Raw genomic sequence first — 14,658 nt, forward strand, 5'->3', positions numbered from 1 at the left:
CAGTCTTTTAAACCATCCCTCCATTCGTCTCCTTCTTCAAGGTATTCTCAAAACCTCACCAGATTCTAAAGAAAAACGCCTTCCTCTCACACTGCCTCTTTTACATAAACTATTACGTCGTCTAAGACTTGGGGTTTAAGACCTTCTATGGATTTCTGAGATGCGGGGAATTTACTTGTAATACACTTTCGTTTAATCCAGCCAGCGATCTCAATATATCTGATATCACTATGGACTATATTTTTTCACGCTGATGGCCTGCACCAACCTCAAGCATTCTAAGACTGACCAATGTTATAAAGGAACTTCAATCATTATATAGAGTATTAATTCTGTTTTCTGCCCTTTCTCATCCATGTTTTGTTACCTGAAATCCCGCTGCCATGCCACCCCTGATGATCCCCTATTCCTCACCGCTGACGGCCATCCTATGACGAGATGCTGATAGAAACTGGCAGGAGACCTTAAAATTGATATTTTATCAACAAGAGATTCATATACAATACTCATTATAGATTTTCGAAGATGGTTTGCGGATGAAGAATTTTAAAATGCCCTATAAGAGCGAGGAGTAGCATTTGATGGCCTCCATGTGGCTCACACAGTAGAGCATGATGCTTGCAAACAAAGATCAATGGTTTGATTCCCAAGGAAAGCAAGAACTGAAAAATGTGTACCTTGAATGCAATGCAAGTCGCTTTGTATAAAAGTGTCTGCCAAATGTGTTAATGTAACACGGACAGAGCTGCTCCGAGACACTGAAAACACCGGATCATGAATTGCTCACATGTAAATAAACACAGTGCCGTGGCAGAAATGCTAAGGATATCCAGCACAGAGCTGGAAGATGGCGCCGCTAGCTCTTAAATGAAAATCTCACCATTTAAAGGTGGCGTAAGCAATTTCTGGCAGCCAATGTTGACATTTGAAATCACCAAAACAAACACGCCCCTACCCCAAAAGGGTCTCGCCCCTATTTTGATAGCTCCGCCCCACACATATGTACGCAACCCAGGCAACGATTAGTTCTGTGAAACAAAGCAAAACCAATGTTACACCGTGTCTACACAAGACGCGAGTGGAACTCATTATAATCAGTGATGCTGTCTACACCATAGATATACTGTATATACATATCTATGGTCTACACTGGATGCGGCGCGGCACGACACGACAAATTCCCGACAGAAAACTACTGCTGCATTCTATTCATGACATATTGACAAATTTCAAATGATTTTCAACGGTCGCTTTGTCACGTCCAGTGTACTAGACAGACTTTAGCAGCGTGGACACGGTGTTACTCACCTATCGAGTAACCTCGACATCCGATCACATGCCTTCCGCTCCTTGAGTTCTCTCCAGCGCTGGAAAGCTGATCCGATATTTACACGGGTCCTACTTCTTGCCTTATTGCCTTAAGCCTTCTTTTGTTCCTGCAGACATTTTCCTCTTTTGTTTTTTATCTCCATCTCCATCTTTCTGTCGCTCAGCTTGGCTAATGTCCGTCCTGTGCACTGAACGCTCTCTCCTCCACATCCTGAGTAGACACGCCCCTTACTGCTGATTGGCTACAAGTTTGTTTTGCTAGTCGGCCCGAATCAGTTTTCTAAAGCGTTTTTGAAAAATCGCTTACCCCACCTTTAATCACATTGCTGTCTAGGAGAAACACTTTTTTTTTAAATTTCCTGTGTATTTATATTTGGAAAACAAATGTGATACTAAACAAACAACAATAATGAAAATGAGATTAAAGCAACATTGGAATGTTTTATTCATTCATGTTACATTTTATTTTATTTTTTTAGAAAATAAAACAACCAATAAATACAAAGATAAAAAGCAACTTTTTGGCGACTGCCTCAATGTATTTCAATAGTAGCATTTCTGTTTCTTTTATATATTTGTGTCTCTTTTTTTGTTTTACTGCGCTCAATGACAGCGGGCAGCGGCACCCAAAAGCAGACGGCTCACAATGGATTGCAATGAAACGTGAAACAGGCATGCAGATCCATGAGTGATCCTCTTCACACACACACACACACACACACACACGAGTTGGCACATTAAAGACAACATCTAGAAACATTTTTTTTTTTCGCAAAATAGATATTATATATACACACAAAAACAAGAAATAAACCCAGAAACCATCTTTGCATCTCTCACCTATCAAAACACTGACACTTTAGAGTGTCACTTTAAGATTTAAAGGTGAAGTGTGTAATTTTTGCACCACTAGCATCACCAAACATTTGCAAGATTGCAAGTCCTGAACACGCCCCCATTTCTCACTGGTCAGCCAAAAAGACAGTCTCGCCCCAAACTCGCTCCATTGGTCGAGTTGCTGCTGCTCAAACAGAGCAATGTTTTGATAGTGCCACAGTGTATAACCAATAAATACAAAGATAAAAAGCAACTTTTTGGCGACTGCCTCAATGTATTTCAATAGTAGCATTTCTGTTTCTTTTATATATTTGTGTCTCTTTTTTTGTTTTACTGCGCTCAATGACAGCGGGCAGCGGCACCCAAAAGCAGACGGCTCACAATGGATTGCAATGAAACATGAAACAGGCATGCAGATCCATGAGTGATCCTCTTCACACACACACACACACACACACACACACGAGTTGGCACATTAAAGACAACATCTAGAAACATTTTTTTTTTTCGCAAAATAGATATATATACACACAAAAACAAGAAATAAACCCAGAAACCATCTTTGCATCTCTCACCTATCAAAACACTGACACTTTAGAGTGTCACTTTAAGATTTAAAGGTGAAGTGTGTAATTTTTGCACCACTAGCATCACCAAACATTTGCAAGATTGCAAGTCCTGAACACGCCCCCATTTCTCACTGGTCAGCCAAAAAGACAGTCTCGCCCCAAACTCGCTCCATTGGTCGAGTTGCTGCTGCTCAAACAGAGCAATGTTTTGATAGTGCCACAGTGTTACACTTGTAATGAGAAGCAGGGATAGGAGATTAACGTCAATTATACACATCACCTTTAATAATTCAATGAAAAGAAAACCTCCATCCGCCATCACATCCATAAATTCAAGGTATGCTTTCCGGTAAAATCAGGTGCATCAGTACAGTAGATCGCCCCATGTACAGAGTTTAACAATACACGTAATGTACAAACACAATATCACCCATGTCGTCGCATGGTTTCGTTAAAATTCAGCGTGTTTTCCTCCTGCTTGGTGCGTAAGGCAGAGAGCCAGTCACGTGATCAGAGACGCATGTCGTAATCTCAAAGCTGCTGAAATCTCATCGACTCCCTCATGGGTTTGGCAGGAATATCTGGCACAGAAGGTCGTGGAGGAGAAAACGTCAAAGCAGAAAGTGCACAGAGGACAATAGAGGTTGAAGGTTAAAGAAATGTGCCGAGTCTTGCATTCCCACTCTTGATGTAGATGTGCATTCTCACTGGAGGACAGAAGGCTCATTCAGGTGGGCTGGATTGGCCCAAGCGAAAGGAGACAGAGGAGGCGAGGTGAAGAGGTTGAAGCCGGTGTCGATCGGGTCTGGAGCTCTCGTGTTATCTGACCTCCAGGCAGTCCAGATACTCCAGAGCCAGCTCGTAGCAGAACCTGTACTGCTCCTGCCAACAACAGCGAGGCCACGTCAGTTTCTCTGGCAACATTCACACTGTATCAACTTTATAACTCTACTAGATTTTTATATTTGAAGAATATATATACAGGAATATAAATGTAGAAATGTACACAGAAAAAAAAATCGTATTTACTAAATTTCTAGTAAATTTAGCAAATACATACAAAATAAATGGCAAACAACACAATTAATCAAATGTGAAAATTTGAAACAGAACGACTGAAATATATATTTACATGACTTTGTAAAATACAAAGACTATAATGTTCATTCATATTTAAGATTTGAAAGTCTATGAATGCTTAACACTCAACTTAATGCCCCCCCCATAGTTTAAAGGGTTAGTTCACCCAAAAATCATTAATTACTCACCCTCATGTCATTCCAAACCCGTAAGACCTTCGTTCATCTTCGGAACACAAATTAAGATATTTTTGATGAAATCGGAGAGCTCTCAGAGCCTGCATAGACAGCAACGCAACTGTAATGTTCCCAGGTCCAGAAACGTAGTAAGAACATCGGTAAAACAGTCCATGTGACATCAGTGGTGCAACTTCAATTTTGCGAAGCTACGAGAATACTTTTTATGCGGAAAGAAAACAAAAACAACATAATTTATTCAAAAACTCTTCTCTCCCGAGTTACGTCTTCCGCCATTTCGCAGAGTTCCCTAAGTACGCAATCGACGTAATCAGCGTTGTTTACGTTCGGGGGGGAAAGCGCGCGCATGAACGTAATCTGCATAATCAGCATTGTTTACGCTTAGGGGAAAGCGTGCGTATGCGTTGTGATACTCTCTAAAATGGCGGAAGACGTAACTCTGGGGAGAAGAATTGTTGAATAAAGTCGTTATTTTTGTTTTCTTTGTGCACAAAAAGTATACTCGTTGCTTCGCAAAATTGACGTTGCACCACTGATGTCACATGGACTGTTTTACCGATGTCCTTACTACGTTTCTGGACCTGGGAACATTACAGTTGCGTTGCTGACTATGCAGGGTCAGAGAGCACTCAGATTCCATCAAAAATATCTCACTTTGTGTTCCGAAGATGAACGAAGGTCTTACGAGTTTGGAACGACATGAGGGTGAGCAATTAATGACAGAATTTTCTTTTTGGGTTGAACTAACCCTTTAAGACATGGCTACAGCCTTCAATAGCAATAGTGTAGGCTAGTAGTGCCTAAGGTTAGCAATAGTGCCTAATCTAACACAACTAATTACTTATTAACAAAAGTAAGCACACTAACCATTGACTCCACCATGTTGGGCTTGGAGTTGCGGAGAGTCTTGACTGCGTAGAACACATCCACCATGTTGTGATGGTGCACCATCTCCATTATCATGGTGCAAGCGCAGAAAGTGCCACTGCGTCCGCCGCCATTCCTAAAAGACACCAATATGTCGTTTCATTAGCATCTTCAAGAAAAGCAGCGGCTTGTAACACATGAAGGAGAGTGGGATCTGAGCAGCCCACTTTCAGAGCTTGTGTGGATTATTGTATTAGAGATGTCTGGAGGGGATAGCTGTGAAAGAGACATATTTGTGCCACCACAGAAATCTGCAATACTTCTGAGCATGAAGGAATGGAAAGTACCAGTGCGCTCTGGGGAAAAAGTCATGCAATAAAAATGTCACATCCTACTGAGCTAAGATCATTTCCCTTGGGCTACTGATAGAGGAAGGGCACCCCAGCGCAGATGCTTTGAAGCGCACGTCTGTGCTGCGCTCTCATTAATAGTGGATAGACGTATTAAACTACAGGCAAGTGCAGGTGGCAGGGATGAATCCTGAGGCCAGAGCACTAAGAAGTCTAATACTGAGGAAAATGAAGACATGAAAACGCGGCCAGAGATTAAGCACTTTAAGCAGATTTTCACTGTTGTGTGGCCAGGAGCAAAAGAGACCTGGGTTGTATAATCAACACAATGAAGTGTAATTGCTCTCCAATTAGCCAATTGGGAGCGGAGCCGTGTGAAACTTACAGGCAGTGCACTACAGTGCGACCGTCGCCGCACTCCCTCTGCCACTTCTGCACTTGTGCCAGAAGGTTGAGAAAGGCCTTCTTAGAGTCTGGGATTTCACGATAAGCCGACCAGCGCAGGAACTGGAAATGTCGCACTACCAGATGACCTTCCTGCAACTAAACAATAAAGACAGAGAGAACAAGAGCAGAGGAAAAACATTAATAAGAATAAAAGAGGAGTACAACAGCAGGTCAAAGCAATTTTCTGGTGTTTTCTACAGACAGGGGGCGCTTTGGTAACATATTACTTTTACAAAAAAAAAAAGAAATTAAGTATATTTAATAAATTATTGCACATAAACGTTGTTTTAACTATTAACTATTTGAAATGACAAAATATGTTAAGCAAATAAGTTCATTTTAACCATTCATAACCCTTCACGTTCATTTTAATTGACCTCCTGAAATGAATAAACAACGTTATCCGAACAACACTATCTCACTGAAAAAAAAAACATTTACCTAGTTTTTCAAAACTACAAAAAAATTTACCTATACATATAATGTATCCCTATTTCAAGATTAAATAAACACTAGAGGCAGTAAAGCACCAGCCTTCCCTTTGTACACTAATTATAATTATGGGGTGGATTAGTAATTAATTCAAACTTATTTTCGCACAGTTCCTTGCACAATATGACCTCAAAACACTTTTACCATAGTGCATGATTTGTAAACTAATATGGGTCCCACGGTTGCAAATTTATTTTACAGTATGTGCACTTATGTGAACTTACAGTGCACTTACCTAAGAAAGTACTGGGTTATTACAAGGTAAATACATGTGTTAAGGTTTTTATGTACTTAAGGTTTTAAAAATGTTGTTTGGGCAATGTGTTTATTAATTATTGTGTTCATATTGAATTGCAAAATACATTTGCTGCTTTTGAGGTGGGATACGGATAAGGGACAGGTTTGGTGGTATGGGTAGGTTTAAGGGTGGGTTAAAGTGTAATTATAGATGTAAATACAAAAATTAATAACAGATGTAATTACAGGAAGGTGTTTTTAAACTTAAAGGGGTCATATGATGCGATTTAAATTTTTCCTTTCTTTTTGGAGTGTTACAAGCCCTTGGTGCATAAAGAAGATCTGTAAAGTTGCAAAGACTAAAGTCTTAACTTATAAAAGTTCAGAGTCAACCATGCCTACTTAAAACGGCTCGTTCTAACACGCCCCCACATATCTACGTCACGATGTGGGAAGATTTGCATAATGCCGCCCAAATGTTCACGCAAAGAAGGAAGGCGTAACTTTTATTCTCTCTGTAGTATTGTTGTTGCCGCCGCCATGTCGTGAAGGCGCTGTGTGTTTCGTTGTGAAAGTGAAACTACTTTGTTTGGCCTTCCAAAAGAGGACACGACTAGAAATCAGTAATTAAGTTTTTCTTGAACACTGTTCAAGAACAGTTCAACCCAAGTATTCAGATGTGTGCAGCGCATTTTATGGAGGACTGTTTCCTGATCCTGGGAGAGTAGACAACAATGCCGGCTGTTCTAACTCAAAGACTGTAAGTACGTCTTCATATTTAAAGGATTTGCCACTGACGATTCAAACGCGAGTTTTGAGCAGTGTAGAGTAGCGCTTGTAGTTTGTCATTTCTCCGATCACAAATGCAGACATGGTTTTATGTTTACGCGGCGCGATGCAATGCAACGCGTAAAAAGACAGTATAAGTCATTATAATCAGTAATTATGTCCCCACTGGATGCAACAAATGCCTCGTTTATAATGGGTTTTAATGTTTTTGTCTCGTCGCTCCGGCCGGACAGGGCATCACAGTATGGTAGGGGGGGTAACATTTCCGTCACACGCTTGAGGTATTCGGCCAGTCACAACGCACTGGATAGCTGGCCAATCACAGCACACCTTGCTTTTCAGACCGATGAGCTTTGTAAAAATCGATGTGTTTCAGAAAGGTGGGGCATAGAGGAGAAACAATAATGTACAGTATGTGGAAAATAATGTGTTTTTTGCACCTTAAACCACATAAACATATTTCATTAGACCAAATACACAAAATAATGTTCTTTTTAGCAACATCATATAACCCCTTTAAGTACAATATACACATTAAGTGCATAGTATCAAATTATTAATTTAAATGTAAGTACTTAGCAGTTAAAGACACTTAATATAAAGTGGGTCCCTGTGTTTTGATGTTTGCACACAACCAACTCCATATGTATGGCTTTACTAACATAGTAAACTTGCTTGGTAGCCCACCCGGTAGAGCACTGCAATTGGGTACAAATCACGATAAAAGAGCTTGAGGACTTAGGTCAGGTTTAGTGTAGGTAGTATGTGGTGCTTTTAGCGCCACTCAATGCACACTTCATTTTGAATTTTTTTTTATTACTTTCATCAGCTTTATGTAAAAGAGAACACACTTTTAGCCCCATTTTACTTTGATAGCATCACAAAATGCGCAAGAAGCATTGCAATATAATTTCATAGAAATGTCACCATGTGCACATTGTTTTAAAAAATGTGCCTAGGTTGAAACTGAAGCTTAAGCATCTCCTTTCATTCATTTTTTTCAGAAACTGTTTTGCATCATGGAATATCTACTGTACGTCAAACACTCATTTCAAAACAGCACACAGTATTCAGTTGGATCCTCTGAGCATTAATTAGCATCTAAATTACTCTGTAACAAATCATAAAAGCATTGTTCTGTCTTGGGGCTGTCTATTTTTCTTTATCCAAGGATGGCGCCATTTAGGAACATGATCTATCAATAATACTCTACGCCTTGTACCTTTTTGGGGACGCGAGACTCATCGTTCCAACACGGGTGGTTCTCTCTGGGGTCCTGTGAAGAGGCAGTAAGGGACATTTTCTGACAATGACATGGACTGTTTGCCTGGCTTGCAGAGTCTCAAAGAGACAGAGGGGACGTGGGGACTGACAGGGGCTAGCCAAACTGACACAGGCATGGATGGGAACGTGGCTAAAGGTTGACAGCCTGGCTGACAGGAGTGCTAAAGGGGGCTAGCAATGAGAGGTGCAACACTTGGGACAAGATTTCAAAGAGACAGGATGTTGACAATGAAGCCATCAGAGAGGACTAAGGTCAGCTAGAGGTGTGAGAAAGTGGCTTTTTATTCAGACAAGTCAATATCAGAAGCACAGACCACACTGAGAGAGACTGACACAATACGAACAACTTTATCTCTCTCACACACGCACATGAAGTGAGAAATAAACAGCTCTAATTCCAGCAGCGCAGTGCCACCAGCTCTAGTTTGTGAAATGGAGACTTTTAATGACTGACCACACTTTTATGCCTTTGCTTTAATTTAATCGGTATTGAATTAATTTTCTAAAAGTCTCTGAAAAGATCATTTAGCCATTAGCCTCAGTTAATTAACCTTTCCGGAGTGGCCCTGAACTCAGACAATCTCCAATCTTTTAAAAAAAGATGGACGTTAGAAGACGGGTCATTCGTCTAATGAGGTCTGATATTAATGAGGTACTGTAATAAATGTCAGTGTTAACACTGGGAGAGAACGGCTCGTGATTGGAAGGCACATACAGGGGATAACATATATCTGAAGATGACTTCTTTGGCGCTATAGACTCACCCGTGTGATGTTGGTCACCCTGAATAGGCGAGTGACGACATTGTCATCGGTGGATCTGGAGAGCAGCTCCACCGTCATGGGTCCAAACTGCTGCATGCCTGTTTCAGGCCAGTACTGCAGACAGGGCTGAGAGAGAAAAGAATAAATTACATATGTAAATTGCTATTTTAATTCACTCCTGTACACATGATAGATCAAATGTGTTGTTTAACACCGGGGCAGTAAACAACTATTGACATAACTGTGACCAACAATTATGTCCATAATGATTTTCAAAAATCTAGTTTGAAGTGCCAATTTTTATTTTATTTTATTATTGAATTCATGTTAGTTTTCATTTGGCTTACAAACAAATACACAAATAAAAGCACTTTTGTCCATTTTTAAATTACTGGTAAATAATATAACGATATTTAAAACATACCTATTTGCTTTTTTATATTAACATTTAATTTTTAGTATTGCATTTTTAATTTTAAATATATCATATTTGACAACGTGATTTAATCTCATCGTGTCAGAAAAAAAAAAGATCAAAAATCCCATTTTTGTACTCTCTATGATATAACTTCTTTTATGGCTTTTTATGTATGTATTTATATATGTATGTACTTATTTATTTGGGTCAAATGACAGACACAATGGCACCCTGCATGCCTGTAACACTTTACAATAAGGTCCCAGTTTAATGCATTTAATCTGCATTAATCTAATGTAGTTAATGCATTAACTAATGATAATTTACAATCAGCAATGCATTTTTACAGTATTTAGAACAAAGATAGTATCTTTCATTGTTTATGTCAACTACTGAAGTTAATGTTAACTAATGGAACTCTATTGAAAAATATACATTTGTACCTATAAGCTTAATAACATTTTAAAACAAAACAGCTTTTATTTACGTCTGTGTCATTCATTCATTCATTCATTCATTCATTCTCCCTCATTATTATCTTGGAAATACCACCCTTACGTTTTTTTTTTTTTCACCTAACATTATGACCCACATCATCATAGAAGATACATATTAAAGTCAATGTCTGGGGGGGAAAAAACATAAAAACTAAATTAATAGATAGCAGACAGAGAAAATGGGCATCTTGCGATTAGGCGAAGGGTGAAGATAGACAGTGAAAGGATAATGGAGTCAAGGAAATGCCAGAGATAGGCTAACCAGCACTGAAAATCCAATTGCGGCCCACCAAGATAAATAATCCTTGCTCATTTCTCCATATCGCCTGCATTGTCTAGTCCAATCTTCCACCAGATTACCATTTGCTCAATGTGTCAATTAATTTTCGCTCACGCCAGTTGCAAACAGCTTCAGCCATGCATTTCCATTGAGAGATACAGAGATGTTGATATAGATGAGATAGAAATTGATAAATCCTTGTCACAGTGATGTGCATTAACAGAGTGACACTGTGCCGAAGATGATAAATATTCATCCGAACACACTCAGACAGATCAGAAATGGGTGACTAGCAGAAGGAGCACAGAGAGATATTTCTAGAAAGTTAGATGACTAACGGAGTGTGATAATGTCTGGAAAAACATTCGCACACATCAGATGGAAGACAGGAAACTGAAATAACTATAAAATAATCTTGTGCAGATCACCTCACTCAAAGCACACACACACACACACACAAACGCATGTATTATAAGGTGAGGCTTAAAGATGATACACTCTAATTTTGCATTCAGTGGAATAATGTGCACCAGAGATGCTTTATCATGGAGAACGGGTCACAGTGCTTGCCTGCAGGGGGGAGCGAAAATCACGGGTAGGTTGGTATCTCGGTGAGTTTGTCCTTTCCATTGCCAATGTAGACAAGACAAACACATTATCAATGTGGGGAGTCTCAAATGAAAGGCACGTTGTGTGTTCGCTGCTCACCCAGAGTGAGAATTATGGGCTCCGAGGGGGGGTGTTGTCTGACCTACCAAAATATAGCTTGAAAACCCTTAAAGACTTCAAAACAAACGGGTGTTGGTGGTCTTAAAATATGCAAGGTTATTTTCGTCTCTGGCCCATACTGACTTTTCTTTTCTCACATGTGGAACAAAATTAAAAACATTACAAATCACACTGAATCTAACATTTTTTAATTGTAATCTGGACAACTTTCATATGTGGAAACAAATTTCGCAATGTAACCTAGATAATGCCATTTTTTAATGTCAATTTAACTTGACATTTGTTATAACTGCATGTTTTATTTACTATATTATGCTGGCTGCAAAAACATATGTTATATGTTTGTTCGGCTCATTTGACTGCAGATTTCATGTAAATGAGGCACAGTCTAAAAAAGCAGCCAGCTTTATTATATAGATAAAGTAGAATTAATATAGAATAGAAAGTGCTAGAGTTAGAGGGTCAAATAAAGGTGGAACAGATGTGTTTTTAGTCATTTCTTGAAGATGGCTAAGGACTGAGCTGCTCGGATTGAGTTGGGCAGGTCATTCCACCAGGAGGGAACAGTTAATGTAAAAGTCTGTGAAAGTGATTTTGTGCCTCTTTGAGATGGCACAATAATACGCCATTCACTAGCAGAACGCAAGCTTCTAGAGGCACATAACTCTGAAGTAATGAATTTAGGTAAAGGGGTGCAGAGCCAGTGGTGGTTTTGTAGGCAAACATTAAGGCCTTGAATTTAATGCGAGCAGCTACTGGTAGCCAGTGCAAATTGATGAACAGAGGTGTGACATGAGTTCTTTTCGGCTCATTAAAGATTAATCTTGCAGCGGCATTTTGGATTAATTGTAGGGGTTTGATAGAAGTGGCTGGAAGTCCTGCCAAGAGAGCATTGCAATAGTCCAGCCTAGGGGAATGTCAACTATCACAAAACATAGAAACAGTTGTTGATTAAGTGTTTGGTTCAAACAAAAATGCAGGTATTCATGGTAATACATGGAATGTGGTGATCTGGATCGTGTCGGAGGATTATATGTTTGTTTGGATCATTTGACTGCAGATTTCATGTAAATGAGGCACAGTCTAAAAAAGCAGCCAGCTTTATTATATATATACTGTATGAGACAAACCTCCACAGTTGGCTCCCAATTTTAGTTTGAACAAAAATGCAGGTATTCATGGAAATCAAAGTTCAGTAAAGGGTACAATCTAGACCTTTATGAATGAGTGCCATTGTGTGAATCTCATAGTGAGTATTGTAGACATTGTGGGTTGTTAACCTGGCTCTCTTACCCAGGCTGAGTTGGACTGGTTGAGCTGGTTGAGCATGACGATAGAGGTACAGCCATAGTCAAACACCAGTCTCCAGAAGTCTGCGGTGGTGGTGGGGAGGGGGTGAGGGGTCACCACGAACGCAGCCGGCTGCAGGAAGCTGTCCATCAGTGCGGCGTTTATGTAGTTGTTGCCGTCGCCCTCGGTGGAGACGAGGAAAGCCAGCGCGCGGTCGGGCGGCAGCACATCCATGCTCCGGTTCTTCTCACGGTTACGGGGCAGCAGAGACACGCTGCACTCCTCCACATCCAGGTGAGGAGTCACAGAGTTCAGAGTCTAAAGAGACAGAAGGCAGACAGAGAAAAGACAAGGGATCAAAGGGTGACTGAATGCACTCAATGATTGTGCAATGATAAAACTAAGTGAGACAATGAGAGGATGATGAAGTAAAACTATGCAAAAATGACCAACAGAGCAAAAATGGAATAAGTGTAAAATCCCGTGAAAGATAATGAAATTCTCCCTAAAACATAGAGCACACGATGACAGATTACTGCCTTGGATACGTTTTTTCACATATCAGTTGGCAGTGTAACTGCTCAAGACACTCATGGGAAAACCCAGAAGACAGATTCAATTCACGAGTAAAATAAGGCCTGTGGTAAACTAAAAGTAAAATGTCCAATATTGTCAATTTACATATACCACTTACCACCAGTAGACTTTGTGCTACACATAAATTCAACCCATAATTTGAACCCATGTAGTATAACTTTTTTTGGGGGGGGGTTTGACATCACGGCTGCTGCACACATTATCAACTATCACAAAACATAGAAACAGTTGTTGATTATTATTATTATTAGTAGTAGTAGTAGTATTAGTAGTAGTAGTAGTAGTATTTTAGTATTATTTACTTACCATTATGGTATTTATTATTTTGAATTTTTTTATATATTTTCACTTTTCCTTTTTTTTCCGCTTATGTTTTAGTCATTTTTCAATGTTCTTTTGTCATTATTATAATTTTTTTCTATTTGAATTTAATTTATTTTATTTTAGTTTTAGTAATTTAAGTACATTTACTAGTAACTAGTTACTAGTAATTTTACCATTATTTTTTTGCTTACATTTTCATCTAATTATTCTATTTAGTGAATTATTATAATTATTATTATAGTTTTGTTTAACAATAACAACACTGCATTGAACATATTGTATTACGAGAACGAGCATGTAACCTTTTGAACTTGAATATGCTAGTAATATGCATGTTAATAAGCAACTATAGTTAAAAAAAAAAAAAAGAAAGTGAAGTGACATGTGGCCAAGTATGGTGACCCATACTCGGAATTAGTGCTCTGCATTTACCCATCCAAAGTGCACACACACAGCAGTGAACACACACACACCGTGAACACACACCCGGAGCAGTGGGCAGCCATTTATGCTGTGGCGCCCGGGGAGCAGTTGGGGGTTCGGTGCCTTGCTCAAGGGCCCCTCAGTCGTGGTATTGAAGGTGGAAGAGAGCGCTGTACATTCACTCCCCCCACCTACAATCCCTGCTGGTACGAGACTCGAACCCACAACCTTTGGGTTATGAGTCCGACTCTCTAACCATTAGGCCACGACTCAGTGTCACGTGATCCAAATGTATTATTTTGATTATCGTATTACACTATTATTATTTTGTCTTGTGCACTGAATGCAAACATCTGTTGAGTGACATAGCTTATTTAAGGCAGTACTAAATACTCTAAAAATAAACTTTTTTTAACTATTAACGTTTCAGATTCTGTAAGATGCATGTGAACTAACAACCTCAAGTGTAGACAGATGCACAGAAAAGCTTTGGAAGCTGAAATGATTTGGTCTCAGGGAAATAATGTCTACAAAGCTTAATGGTTGAGAATAAATGCACACTGGTCACATATGAATACTTCTGCTATGAGCCTTGAGGTGAATGAATCAGACTGAGAATTATGCAGATTATTACATTGATGGGTAAAGTGCTTCAATCCCAATTGGTTCTGACAGCACAAATGGGACATTACAATTATGATTATAAAGATTACACTGGCTGGATGACAGGGACAGGTACACAGTCTCAGAGCGGCAGGCATGAAGCCATTAATAGCTTAATGCTAAAAACACACATGAGTGGAACTGTAAGGTGAGGGAACACCTCATTAAACCCTCTCTTAACGAATGAAAATAGTC

At 39.4% G+C, this 14,658-nt stretch overlaps 1 protein-coding gene across 1 annotated transcript in view; it reads right to left on the minus strand.

Annotated features, from left to right (window-relative positions):
- Positions 1-2,702: 2,702 nt before the first annotated feature.
- The window catches only part of LOC107556883 (receptor-type tyrosine-protein phosphatase U-like), a 153,520-nt gene continuing 141,564 nt past the window's right edge, over positions 2,703-14,658 (minus strand). The window contains exons 22-26 of the mRNA XM_016240126.1: positions 12,460-12,774; positions 9,243-9,368; positions 5,615-5,772; positions 4,880-5,015; positions 2,703-3,617 (exon numbers count right to left, since the gene is read on the minus strand). Coding sequence (XP_016095612.1) covers positions 3,555-3,617; positions 4,880-5,015; positions 5,615-5,772; positions 9,243-9,368; positions 12,460-12,774 — 798 coding nt within the window. The 3' untranslated portion in view covers positions 2,703-3,554. The remainder of the gene's footprint in view (positions 3,618-4,879; positions 5,016-5,614; positions 5,773-9,242; positions 9,369-12,459; positions 12,775-14,658) is intronic.

The sequence above is a fragment of the Sinocyclocheilus grahami genome, unplaced genomic scaffold (assembly GCF_001515645.1).
Source record: "Sinocyclocheilus grahami isolate Dianchi unplaced genomic scaffold, SAMN03320097.WGS_v1.1 scaffold582.1, whole genome shotgun sequence".
NCBI lineage: Eukaryota > Metazoa > Chordata > Actinopteri > Cypriniformes > Cyprinidae > Sinocyclocheilus > Sinocyclocheilus grahami.